This window comes from Canis lupus, chromosome 17 (assembly GCF_011100685.1).
Source record: "Canis lupus familiaris isolate Mischka breed German Shepherd chromosome 17, alternate assembly UU_Cfam_GSD_1.0, whole genome shotgun sequence".
Taxonomy (NCBI): domain Eukaryota; kingdom Metazoa; phylum Chordata; class Mammalia; order Carnivora; family Canidae; genus Canis; species Canis lupus.
The window spans coordinates 31,834,169-31,848,531 of record NC_049238.1 but is presented as its reverse complement, the minus strand read 5'-3'; the positions used below and the strand labels follow the sequence as shown (position 1 = coordinate 31,848,531).

The 14,363-nt window shown below is 42.6% G+C and overlaps 1 protein-coding gene across 3 annotated transcripts in view; it reads right to left on the bottom strand.

Annotated features, from left to right (window-relative positions):
* Positions 1–688: 688 nt before the first annotated feature.
* Positions 689–14,363, bottom strand: part of TMEM178A (transmembrane protein 178A) — a 50,379-nt gene continuing 36,704 nt past the window's right edge. For 2 of the 3 annotated variants that reach the window (XM_038561339.1, XM_038561341.1), the window contains exons 2-4: positions 13,910–14,023; positions 11,327–11,464; positions 689–1,682 (exon numbers count right to left, since the gene is read on the bottom strand). In XM_038561339.1, coding sequence (XP_038417267.1) covers positions 1,441–1,682; positions 11,327–11,464; positions 13,910–14,023 — 494 coding nt within the window. In that variant the 3' untranslated portion in view covers positions 689–1,440. The remainder of the gene's footprint in view (positions 1,683–11,326; positions 11,465–13,909; positions 14,024–14,363) is intronic. The other variant, XM_038561340.1, reaches the window with a different exon arrangement.

Genomic DNA, 14,363 nt, shown 5'->3' with positions numbered 1-14,363 from the left:
AGGAAAAGGATTGAGAAAAAAATGAAGAAAACATTCTGTAACTGATCCTTGGCTTCCGTATAAAAATGGAATCATTGTACCTGTCTCATAGAGCTTTTGAGAAGGTTAAATGAAATCATACCTGGAAAAAACATAGCCCAGTTACTGGCACACATTAAGTGCTAAGTAAATGTTAACTGCTAAGGAGATTACTGCAGCTCTGGCCCAGAACAGGGCTCTCAATCCCAGCTGCACATCAGAACTTTCTGAGATGTTGTCTCAAAAACGCTCAGGCCTGTGCCCAGCTGCAGATACTCTGATTCAGTTGGTCTCAGGAGGGGCCCTGTTTCGGGGTGGTTGAGGAATTCACTGGGTGATTCTCAATGTGCAGCCAAGGTTGAAACCCATTGGCCCAGGAGAACCAGGAACAAAAGACAGAACGTGTAGCCTTAGCACCAGGTAACTATACCAAGCAGATGGTAAAGGAAGAGAGAGAAGGAAACTTAAAATACTCCGGTAAGGTTTTCAAAGGCGTTTGAAAATGACATCTTTTGTCAACAGCAAGTTGATAACCAACCTAATTGAAATGAAACCATTAGTAAGGCTCAGCAAGAGTCTTACTAAAAAAAAAACCAATAGCTTTCCTCTGTCAATATGGCTAAGGAGACCACTCCTGGCCACCACTGAAAAAAAAAAAACCACAGCCAAATTAACAAGAGGGCAGTCATTTAATGCAGAAATCCAGTTAACATAAAGAGACAGAGGTTAAACAACAAGTAAGACATCAAACAATGCTGCATAGTGTCACTGATTAGCTCTTACACAGTTGGTCTGTTCTCCTTGGGATTTGGATTCCAGTACAAAGACAGAGAAGAGACGTCAATTAAAAATAAATAAATAAAATAAATAAATAAGGCAACAGAAGAGGAATCTTCCTGTGACAAGGAACATCCACAAAAAAAATGCACAAATATTTGGTGCCGACAACAACAAGACACCATTAGGACAAGTTCCGAAGATACTGCATTAAAATTTAACAAGCATGGTACAATGACAAGAAAATTATACTCGCTTTGTTATGAATCCTTTTGCAAATAGAAATGACTCTCAGGTAATTGTTATATACAAACTTTCTGAAATAAATGGCAATCATACAAATTTTCCCATTGCAATTTCCTTTTTCTAAACCTAGAAATGTCCCATGGCACTGCTCCCTATTTCTCACAGTCAAAGCATAAGTAGTCATTAAAGCACTTGAATCCACAGTAGTCTTGTCCGTAGAAAGGTATGGAGGTTTTGCATGATTTTCTATCAGTCATCCAGAAAGGGCTGGCAGGCAACAGGTTGGAATGTAAAAGACCGTTTTGTGCTTGGGATCTCAACTCGAATTCCACTACGTTCCTCTCAGGAGCTGTCCACACTGTGGATGGGCCACCGAGTAGTGAACTTGAGCGTGGACAGTCATACCGTGGAGTCCCTGCCAGACTTTAGATGTGCAATCTTGGTCCGGCTAATAAACGGATAAGCGATGCAGAGACCTCCAGCTGCCACAATAAAGCCTAAACTGCACCAGGCGCAAAAGATAGACCAGCTGTAGCCATGTTCCACATCATCAGGCAGGCTATAAATTAGCTTCGGGAGCCGGTTCAAATCATAGGAGATGCTGGCAGCATACGTGCAGAGGGAAATGGTGCAAAATATCCCTAAAAATAATGCAAAGAGAAGAGAATGGCTGGTTACAGTGTTGCCTGCTACAAGGCAAATGCTGGACAGGCCTTTGTGAAAATCAGGTCACCTGATGAGGCGGTCACTCCCAAGTTAGTAAAGGATCTCTAATTCTTGCACTTTAACTTGAATGCATTCAACAAACATTGGCAAAACCCTTATGTGCCAGACTGTACACTACGTATTGAAGGTATAAGAGTAAAGAACACAGGAGAAAATTCTGATAACTTGAATTATTCAGGATTATCCTGCTGGAATGGTATGCATATTTGAATTTATTTTTGGTTTTTGTTCTTAAAACAATGAAATAAAAATTCTAACTATTTTTAAGGAAAAGATCTTCTATAATCACTCAAGCCTAATATAAAAGAGTCTTTGTGTTCCCTTATTCTATACCTGATTTGACACATTTTTATGTAGTTCCACATCATACAGAGCCTATTGTCCTTTTCAATTGCCGTCATCATTAGTATTTATCATGTTCCCTGTAAATATTTTAAATGAATTTTTCATGTGCTAAATTATGTTTTAAGGTACAAAGCGTGGCACATACTAGGGCCTCAACAAATCATTGTGGGTTTTTACAATGAATGAAAAAAAAGCTTTTATTTTTTAAAAAAGATTTATTTATTTATTTGAGAGAGAGGAGGGGGAGGAACAAAGGGAGAGAGAGAATCTCAAGCAGACTCCACGGTGAGCACAGACCCTGATGCAGGGCATGAAGCAGGGCTGGATCTCATGACCCTGAGATCATGACCTGAGCTGAAACTAAAAGTCAGTCAATTAACCAACTGAACCACCTAGGTGCCCCTAAATAAAAGCTTTTAAATGATACAAATTAAATCCAGGATGTTGGAATTGACTAAAGTAGCTAAGTAAGGAGATCATGTACTTCAACCATTCAGAATATAGGAGACAATCTGGGTGACATAAAACGGACAGATCAATTTTATTTTCTTGTACCAACACATGTATGTATAATCAATTAATTGTCCTTCCAGAACACGAAAATCAGAACTCTGATAAAAATTCCCCCCAAACAGTATTTTTAGTACTTAAGTGATGCTCCAAGGATATAGATGCTTCTTTTCCATCGCCATGGATAGGCAGGGATCAGAGTGAGGCAGTTGCAGGAGATGGGTAATAAAAACAGAAAGGCACACTCAGTGAAGTCTCAGAACGTCCAGTTTGTTCCAAGTCCTGTGGATCTCTTCTTCATACTTTGGTTTATCCCAGCATACAACGGAGGTCGCACCAGTTTGCTAGACTATTGCTTTGGGGATGCATTGAGCATCTCCATAGGTAAGAGGGACACAGATTTGGGGACTATCAGAAGTAACAGATTCCCCTTGATCCTTTTAATAGAGCTCTGGGGATCAGAAACGCTAACAGAAAACCAAACTCCAAGCAGGCAGCAATTGGGAGGAAATAAAGATGACCTTCACGCCATTTTAAGTGCCAGAACTCGGCCTACACCCAAATGGCATCAGGGCACATTGCCTGAATCCCTTCCCAAATGTGCATTTAGAAAAAGAAATGTTTCCAATTAAAAGGACATTTGATCTGCGATAATTTGATATTTCCTTCTCTTGGTCTAATTCTGTTTTTAATATCCAAAGTAATTCTCTTTTTCCAAAAAGGATAAAATCTTATCTTCTGACTTCCTGCCCCAGATTATTACAGCAAACATATCACTTTGAGCTGTCCAAAGATCATGACAGAAATCATTCTTTTATAAAGGACCAGACTGTTCAAAAAAATAATACTCCTTTGCTTCTTTCAAAACTCATGGAGAGCGAATGTTCTTACATTTACATGGATGTTTTCACTGGCATCACAACAAAGACAAGTCCTTCTACGGAATGTTCATAAAAGAACAACAAGGCAGTTAGAAAAAATTGATCTCTGGAGTATCAACAGGTAAAATATAATAATAGAACAATGACCCGATCACAGGAAAAACAACCCTATTCTGCATTCCACGGTCTGCACAGAGCTGAAGGCCTAAAAGCAAGGCTCTTTACAAGTAATGTTGTTTTAATGACCTCTAAAAACTCGAGTTCAAACTAGGACTTTAATTATCCTTTGATGCCCAAATGCATTGGGCTGAGCTCCTGGTCCCCAGATCTACGAATCACTGTGCGACCTTGAAATTACCTAACCTCTCTGAGTCTTAGTTTCTTCATCTAAGGGGGGGGGGGGGGGAATGGGAGACTTGGTTACTGAAAACGCTGAAGGTGTCAAATTTCTGTGATTCTGTTATTCCAAAATGAGGCATGGAGCAAGAACATTCCCCCGCCCCCACCCCCCAAAAAGAAGAATAATGCCATGTATATACTATATCTGCTCCCTTTGATTTTATATATACTAAACGTTGATTTTATTAGCACCTCTCCCTTGCCAATTCCATAAAGTTGCTTTCAGTGAAATGAATTTGAGCATAACTCCACCAGTTCACACGGAATGGAAAAGGATTATAAGAAATAAGCTAACCTGAGGACTTAAACAGAGGATGATTTTCTCTGCTCTCAATGTCAGGAACGATTGCGCCTTCCATCTGTAGACCTCATGGACACCATGAATGATGTCACTGCTAGGAATTTCTGTCTCTTCCTGAGTTGCTGAAACTCCCTAAAGCTAATCAGTGGCTCACCATGAGCAAAAGTTGGGCACTTCATGTCGTGCTTTTGGCTCCTGACCTCACCCTTGGATCTAGCTTGCCTTGTAAACCTAATTGCTCCTTTGCTTCTCTGTATCGCTTATTCATATTTGTTTTATGGTGATAAATATGTATCTCTGTGCGGCTTAAGTTCTTTTTGGAAGAGAGCACTTGTCAAACTCTCATGAAAACCTTCTTTATTTTCTGCTGCCTTTACTCACTCTGCTTAGTTGGCAGGGAGGGTTATTAGGAGCCCACAAACATGCCCGCCCGTCTGCCCTTCCCCTTTCCCACAGATGCTCTCACAGGAATGCCCTTTCCGTGACATGTTTAATTCTTCCAAGATGCTTTTGCAGTTGCTCTCAGAAAGAAGAAAGCAAAGATTAACAAAAAAGCACATGCAAGACTTCCTCTTGTTAGATCCTCACATCTCTCAGAGTTTGCACACAGAGCTGCCACAGCTAGTATTGTGGGATGGATGGGCCTGTTTCTGATTATTACCAGGAGACATACTGAGGGGAGAGAAAGCATCCTTTCCAATGTGCCCAACAAGATTTTGTGAAAGAGGCCTACCCCACTCAAGATATTTTAAAAAGGAAAAAAAAATCCTCACTTCAAAGACACCAAGTATGGTTTAAATGAAGAAACCATCTTTGTTGTAGCTGGATAATTAGTCTTAGGTGGATACTGTGAAATTGTATTTTAGTTCCGTATGCACATATCACAGTACTCACGTGTTTTCTCGGGCTGCCATCTGAAAGTACCAGAACCTTGGGTTGCTGAAACAACAAAAATGTCCTCATGGTTCTGGAGGCTAGAAGCCTGAGATCAAGCTACTGGTAGGGCTGGTTTCTTCCAAGGCCTCTCTCCTTGGCTTGTAGATGTGGTGGAAATCTAGCACCACATTTTACTTGTATCTTCACAATATCTTCCCTCTGTAATTGTGTCCAAATGTTCTCTTCTTATAAGGACACCGGCCATATTATCAGATCAGGGCCCATCCTAATTGTAACTTAATCGCCCCTTTAAAGACCCTATCTCCAAATATAGTCACATTGTGAGTTGCTAGAGGTTAGAACTTCAAGCAGAGGAATTTTGGGAGGGATGCAACTCAGCCCAAAGCATCGTATGTGTGTGTAGTCAATGTATAAAGTATATTTCTATTTCTTTTATAGGTCTTGGCAAGGTTTTACTATTTTAAATGTTATTTAATCAGTTACTCGGCAATTAGTTATCAAGCATCTACTATGTCCCACCCCTGTTCTTGATCATCTTGGAGATGATTTCATGAGTCCTAGTTGGTCTGATATGGTTTGGTTGGTTGGTTTGATATCGCTGTGATCAGGAACCCCATGTGTGTCTTTCCATTCCACTTTCCAGCACACATCTCAGGGCAAGGTAGTAGACACCTCCTAGACTAAAGTTCCACCCAGAGCGTAATAGTGCTGAGCGCAAGGAGTCAACAAAACCTACCGAACAAAACTGAGTTCTACAACACATTGAGTTCTACCAACCTAAGGACCAGGTTATCCCAAGTTATGCCATGCAGAACTTACCCAGAGAACAAGTTCTTGCAGATCATGCTACACATTTGTCAGTAGCAATCTAGTTATTGCAAGGCATGGGGCAGGGGGTTGAAAAGATTAATAAGGTACCACACCTGCCCTCAAAAAGTTCCAAGTCTAGTGGTCCTTCCTGAAGATTCAGGAAAAGAGAAGTCACCTCTCCCTCATTCTTCTCCTAGGTTTTCCTTCCTTTCGGCTCACTCCCTGACTAGTCAGGAGTCCCCTGTGACTACCACTGATATTCGTCAGCCCAGCTTGGTGGTGCCTGGGGATAGAGGCTCTTGGGTCTCAGGCTAGGTCATGGTTATTGTTGGCAGCATCTTCAAAAGAGTGAAGAATTACTGGTTCTGAAAAGCCCTGTATGCAACTCCTTTTCTTATATTAAAAAGCTTTCGACCAATATTCTTAATTAGCAGATACAGGGATATTGCAGGATTATAGCGTTGGAAGGGATCTTTTTGGGGCAGGATGGAAGTAAATTTATGCAGCCATCCCAGATCATCAACCCAATTTCCTTCCCTGAACTCCTTGAGATGCCTGTGGCCAGCTGGCGAGCTGTAATTAGGGGAACTGGGCCCACCCTTCTGACCATCCTCCTTTGATGTGCTTTCACAGTGTGAAAGGAGAGAGAGCGGCTTCACCACGGTTAGCCCGCTTGATAAATAACACAACTGCAACACCCAAAGGCATAAACATTGATTTTTTTTTTTTCTTCACTCCTTCAAAAGATGGCCTGCCCATCATTCTGGTCTCTGCTCTTCCAGCAAAAATGCCTCATGCTACTTTCACACAGATTGCTCAAAGAGCCATTCCTAAATGAACGGACAAGACTAATAGAAATAGAAAAAACTTTAAAAACATAAAATAGAAGAGGCACAATCTGCAATTATTAAATCTGAAAAAACATCCAATCTTCTTCTAAAAGATGGCAGCAATCTTATTTCATGCAAACCCTGACCTGATGTGACATGGGCTGTTTATAGTCCTTATTGATCCCACTTCGTGTGAATATTCATATGTTTTCCAGCAGAAATGTTAATGGACTTGATTTCAGATCCTGCTGAGGGTGTTAAATAACCTAAAATCTATGCACCATATTTGCCCTTCTAAAAGAAAACTTGAAAACCCTGAATTCCAAAACACAGCTGGCTGCCAGTGTTTCAACTAAGGCACTAAGGACCTGTGGTTTTAGGTCATAATCAGTGGGTAACCTAGACAATTCCATATATCTACTACAATGGTTTTTTGGTTCTGTTTTTTCACTTTCTAATGCATTGAAGTAAAGGAAGAGATAATCAAACATGGGCATTGACGGTCCTTGTGCTTTGCTGGGCAGCCTGGACCTTTCTGTCTGTTGTCACAACTCTCTGAGCCCTGCCAGTGAGGGTTATGCATCCAGTGGACAGTGAGGCCCCATGAAGGGAGGTCCAAGCTTTAACCAATTTTTGAGATTCCTAGTATTTTAAAAGATAATAAAACAATAGCAATAGCAACCTGTTATGTTTTAAAATGCTTGTTTTAAATAAATGAACCCTCTCAAATATTTCTACACATACTGAAATTATTTTTTTAAAGATTTTATTTATTCATGGGAGACACAGAGAGAGAGAGAGAAAGAGAGAGAGAGAGGCAGAGACACAGGCAGAGGGAGAAGCAGGCTCCATGCAGGGAGCCCGACATGGGACTTGATCCTGGGTCTCCAAGATCACGCCCTGGGCCGAAGGCAGGTGCTAAACCACTGAGCCACCCGGGCTGCCCACATACTGAAATTATAATCGTTATGATGATACCACCATGGCAGTCTAATACAATCCATCTTTGACTATTGATGGCAATAGACTTTCACAGCAGCCCAGGAGCAGAAGGGGAGCTAGAAGATGTCTTACTCCCTCAGTCCTCCACCTGTGCCTCTTGGGTCATTTGTCTGTCACCTCGGAGGCCACAAAGTCAAAGGGCCACACGTGGGGCCCCGAGGGGAGGTGAGGTCCACCCCAAGTCCTGCTGGAAGGCCCTTTGAAAGGCCACAGGGGAGAGGAAGGGGAGAGCCCCAGCACCGCGGGGCCCACATGTGGGTGATCAAGAGCTGTCTGTAAGCAATAAGGCAGAAGGAGGAACACTGTTTCAAAGTTTCCATTTTAACATCTCAAACTGTCACATCACTGATGCTCTTCATTGAAGGTTTGGCTAATAAGTTCAGGCGGAGAATGAAGATGCCAGCGCATTAGAAGCGGCTAAGTTTAGCATCAGAAATCTGTGGGAGAGATGCTGACAAGGGCTGCTGAAGACACTTCTGCTTCATTAAAGTCAATTCTTTTAACCCTTAGTTGCTCTCCTCTGCTGCTACCACACGCGAACATCCTCCAGCTAATTCATCTCAGGCAATGGATTCACGCAGTGACCCGGTACTTACAAAGGAGAGGTAAAGGCAGTATTTGAAACAGCAAAAAAAGAAAACAAACCTCTCCAAACGCTACGGTCAGGGAACGATGAACACTCACAGCATTTCCATCCCCTGCAAGAGCGTGCAGCCGTGCGGTGCCGCCCAAAGCAACTGAGTAGAAGAACAGCGTAACAACACAGGAAAGCTTATGGCCGGTATTAGATAGAAACCGGGAAGACAATTGGTTGCAAGCATCTTTTTTTTTTTTTTTTTCAAATGAGGCAAACTCATCAGTGAGATTTGGTCCAGAATAAGAAAAATATTTAAACAACCTAAATTGTCAGGTGGTGGGATGTACAAGAGGATTTTTCCTTCATTCCAAAAATGTGGCTTAGCTAACCAAAAAGCAAAGAAAGCAAAACAATGTTAGGTTGTGTCTGTTAGTCCTTCAGGACTGGTCATCAAACTTCAAGTTTATACGTCTGGGGTTTGTTTTTGTGTGTTTTTTGGGGTTTTTTTTTTGGTAGTTGTAGGGTTTTTGTTACAATGGCTATTGTTTTGGTCGTTTTGTTTTTGTTTAACAATTGCACAGGGGCTTTTTTTTTTAATTTTTTAAAATTTATTTATGATAGTCACAGAGAGAGAGAGAGAGAGAGAGAGAGAGAGAGGCAGAGGGAGAAGCAGGCTCCATGCACCAGGAGCCCAACGTGGGATTCGATCCCGGGTCTCCAGGATCGCGCCCTGGGCCAAAGGCAGGCGCTAAACCGCTGCGCCACCCAGGGATCCCTGCATAGGGGCTTTTGATGATAAATCCTTAGGATGCCTGAGCCAGTCTGGCTCAGAGTTACAGTCCATGTGTGGCTCAGAAACAAGGGCTCAGCAGGGAAAGGTGGGGTACTTGGCTGCGAGCTCTCCTCTGTGCCCCCCTAGTGCTCAACAACCACTCTCCTCTCATTTAAAAACAGACCAGCTTACAGCCTTCTCAGGAACTCTCACTGGCCCTGGCTTTTATGGTCCAGTGATTTATTTTACAGCTGATAATTGTTTTATATCTAAGAGCATCCTAAATTATTTATATGTTACCCATATTAAAGTATGTTTTAAAACCATCACTGAGGCTAGCCTGTCTATAGTTCCCCTCATTTCCCTGACAAGGGGATGTGATGTGGGCCTTTGCAGGGTTTGGGGGGAGCGACTCTGCGGTTCTTTGATGGATACAGGAGCAAGAGTCAGGAAAATGGGGCCTCAACTAACAAAAGGAGGGAAGAAAATGAGTAAGATCTTTCATGACCGTTATGCCCCAGCAGAGACTCAAAGGAATCCTCTCAGCAGACAGGCCTCTCAGCTTCTTTGCTGTCTTGACCCACCGGTTCTGTAAATTTCTTTTTACATGAGGGACCCAATGTCTTGTCTTGAGGGTTCAAATCCTCCTCCCAAACCTCAGGAACTAGAATTTTAGCCTCCCTGTGCCACAGTCCTGGTGCAGTCACCAAAGTCTGGAAAGCTTACATTGGTTTTCTGTTCAGTCTCTTCAGGGGCCCTCCAATTTTTGAATACTCTGTCAGGGTGCTCACAACAATGACCCACGTTACTCAGAGGGAGGGAAAGGCACCCATGGTGGTTAGCAGAAAGGGCCCCTTCTAGGTCTCGGGTTACTTAGGCCTCAGATCCGGCTGACCAGAGAGCAAGGCGCCACCTACCTGTCAACTCCTAAAGACAGACAGAAAAAGATGTCAGCCAATGTTGGCAAGTACAGTTAACACAGGAGGGCATAAGCAAGTGAGCGGCCAGTAAGTGAGAAGTGCTAGCAAAACCCGTCATGGCCACTTGGGAAACTGAACTCCAGAGAAGAGGAAACAGGCTTGTTCAAAATGGCTGCATATCCAAAGTCGTATTAGCTCAGATACTGAGTATGCTTGTGAAACCGCTCACTTGGCATTCACTAATCACTAACATGTTAATTATTTTGTGAAGGAGCCGAAGGAAAAAAGATTTCTTCCCTGTAGTCACTGTCAGTGTTAGCTGTCAACTCAGCTCCTGACTCCGTTTTTAGACTAAAGCAACTTCCACTGGCTGATCAAAAAGACCACAGTCATGTTTCCACACACCAACCTTCTTCCTATCCCCTGCTTTAAGATCAAGTCTCTCTTCTGCTCAAAACCTTCTGGTGGCTTCCATTACCCTTAGATTGAAATCCAAACCACTGGCTGCATCTCCTACCTCAAGAGGTACTATCCTTCTTCTCCCTGCACTCCAACCACACTGGTTTTCTTTCTGTGGCTCAAAATACCAACCCATCCTTGCCTATAGGGTTTGGCTTACCCTGTAGCACAGTCCCAACTGCTGGCTGCTTTTCACAATTTAGCTGGGAAATCGCCACCTCAGCAAGGTGTTCCCCGAGGCCCCTATTCCACCTCATTTGTTTTCCTCACAGCTTTAATTACTATCACAAGTTATTGTCTCTGTCTCCCCACGTCAGAAAATGAAGGATTCCATCTGCCTTATTCATTGTGTCTCTAATACCTAAGTAGTGCCTGGTAACATAGTAAGTCCTCATAAAATACCTGTGGAGTAAAATGAATGAAACGTTTTGTGTGTAAAAATGACCTCAAAGGCGCCATCACTAAGTGAAGTACTTTGAGTTGACTTTCAACCCAGGAGGTGGTTGTGCTGATCACTCTCTCTCTGTGGGCTCCTGATAAGCAGTGGCCAGTGCTAGCCAAGAGTCCAGGCCAGGGCCAGGGACAGGGCATGAAACAGAGCCAGGAAAAACAGAGCTGGCTCATACGGAGACTAAACCCAAGACATTACCATCCAGCCTTCCAACGGGCCACGGTGGAGAAACCAGGCCTGTATTATTAACCCTGATGTTTTCTTTAAATTCGGTATTACCCACCAAAGCCAAATGACCTCTGGTTGCTTTTTTCACAAGTGAAAGCAAAATTAACAGAGCGAAGCTACCCCATGCAGAGACACCTTCACTTTCACCCGGAGAGATGTCTGAGGTGCTCAGCATACCTGTCATGAGGAAAAGGAGTCCAGCCACGTGTTGGGTCAAGCTTTCCTCCCAGAAGAAACTGACTGTGGCCACAATGCAGCCGCAGAGCAGGACGGCTACAGCCATGCCAAGGAAGCCAGCAGTGATTCTTCTCAAATCTACTCTCGAAACACAAACATTCAAAATGAAAAGCAGAAACAGCAAAGTTAATGAAAACTAGAGAATGAAGAGCTTTGTATACACTATAAAAACTAGTAAGTGGCACAGGCAGTCTTGGGGTCTGTGGGGCTGGGGTGGTTTGAGAAGTCTCTCCCCAGGCATTCCACAAGAGGACAGATGGGATCCAACAAATTCAGGGCCCAGAGTCTACCCTCTCTGAATCTACAGAGAAGTCTGTACCATGAAGAGAATAGACCAGAGGACAATGCCAGGGCCAACTTAGGTAATAGAGAGCAAGTTACTTAGTAAATGGAGAAGGAGGTAGGGATGAGAAATACCTTTACTTTCCTTAGAAGAGCAATGAGAATACCTCTTACCACCACTGCAGTGGCTACACTTAATCTGGCTTTGGAGAAAGAGCCTACATAAAGTATGCTGCAGTGAAATATGGTTTTACCTGAGCACCACGGGTACCAATTATTTTATTTGTCTTTGTCTGTCACAAAGGCACAATCATGATCCCTGGGTCAGAAGCCCATTCCCTCCCCACATCTGAGGCAAACAAGAGATGGACCAACTACATGTACCTGGACATAGTTTCACTCTGACTGCTATCCTAAAGCAGCACTCTGATTGCCCACCCTCTGCTATTTTACTTCTATTTTCTTGGTTCCTTTTTTTTTTTTTTTAATGAATTAAATTTTAAAAACTGTTAGGTAAATATGTATGATTCTTCCTAAACAATAGAGCCCAAGCATAGATCTGCTGCCCCAGAAGCCAGTCAACAGCTCTGGGAACACATGGACCATTCCTTTCTTTTAAAGGGGTTTCTCATTCCAGCTCAGAACATTTATATGAAAACAGAGTATTACTACCTAGAAGAGGAAGTGTAGACACCTCAGACTACAGGTCAGGAGCAGAGATCATTTAAAGGGGCTGAGTTTAATGTTTAGGGGATAAGTCATTTTGTGACATCCACATCTAAGCAGGGGAAACGTCATAATATGTTATCTCAACTTCCTAAATTCCCTGTGGTTTAAGTAGTAATTCTATTGTCTACAACCATTAAAAGGCACAAGGTTCAGATAAAATTCACATAGGATTTATAGTAGTACCAGACATGTTAAGCTTATCTGGTAAACATGGTACAGTTCCCCAAATGTGACTTTCTTAGAAAGAGCTATGCATGCAAATGCTGGAACTATCTTTCTATAAGAACCTCAAAAAAGATAAAGAGAGCTCAAATACTGTCTTACTCGGCAACAGCAAGCCACAAACTCCTCAAGTAAAGAAGTGATGTTCTTTCCCAGGTTTCTATGTTGACCTTTTCTCACCACACTTAAATCCAGTGACTACGTGGCTTTCTGGACTGTTGATTAAGGCAAAGAATTCCAAACATGCTCATAAAGAATTCAGACATAAAAACACTTAGATAAAACTCTAACTCAGATCTGCTCAGAATGCTTGTTAAGATCATCCAACAAGAAAGAATTTTCAGGAAGTCATACTATTAAGAAATAAACCACATTTTAGCCAATGACTTTCCAAGTGCTAAATTTGCCAATCATAATATGTTTGACGTAAGACCTCTACTATAGCAGTATTACAAGAGCTTCCATGTTCATGTTTGTAATTCAAAACAGAGGCTTTTGATCTGCAGAGATTTCCTCACCAAATGAGATTCTGCTTGGTTTTCTGCAGTGTCCTTGGTCACCAAACACAATCGCCAATGTCCTTCCTACTTATTTCATTAGAAAAATGACAATGTCTACCTCTGATTAGGGTCTAGTATTTTGCTTTCCTGAGTCATCCATCAGCAGGCAGCATGAATCAACAATTTTCGGGTAAATATCATCTCTCCTTAGTGTCACTGCATGATCCTTTCTAGATTTTCACATTTTTCCTGACAGTGAAAAAGAGTAGTTCCCATCGTCAAGATATCCTCTGATGACAGACATCCTCTGGGAAAATTACAACATACACTTATAAAGATATTTTAGTGGAAAGACCAAGATCTGAGATAGACATGGTAGCTAAAATGAATATTGGATAAACAAAACAAAACTGAGAGTACCTAAAGTATAATCTCCTTGGTTTACTAAGACCAGTGGCAGAGCAGGTCCTTGTACCGATGACTTGGTAGAGGAAAGATGCAGGAGGCCATTTGTGTACAGATGCCACCAGGGCAGAAACACACACTGTCCTATCTCACACAGCCTCAGGCCTGATTTTCACACATTTGATCTGTAAACAAGTTGTGACTGCGGTTGTGACCACAGCACAGTGAAATGCCTCTCTGAGTCTCCGACCAAGTCAGATTGGGCCCATAGGCCCACAAGTGATCAGCATAACATCTTTCGGTTCAAACCTGAGAGGGCTGGTGGGAATACTTTTTGTTCAGAAAGACACCATTTCCTCTCTGACCCTTTCCCAGAAATACTCACGAAGCAGGTGCCATTCATCTTGCTGAATTGTCTTGGTTAAATTGAAAGGAATGTTTCGTAAGCGGATTGGCTGAGAAAAGTGGTACTTGATAGCCGTGCATCTCTGCGCAATACCTTGAAGGAAATAAGAAATGCGATTTACTAGTCTGTGTGGTTTTTTTTTTTAAGATTTTATTTATTTATGAGTGACAGAGAGAGAGAGGCAGAGACACAGGCAGAGAGAGAGCAGGCTCCATGCAGGGGGCCCGACGTGGGACTCGATCCTGGGTCTCCAGGATCACACCCTGGGCCAAAGGCAGGCACCAAACCACTGAGCCACCCAGGCGTCCCTAGTTTGTGCATGTGTAATAGAATTTCGGAGACCTATGGCAGAGTAATGTGTCCTAAACTGGGTTGAATGGGGGGAAGGGATAGGAATCTCTCAATGACTCAATAATACAGGCAAGTCAGAGCA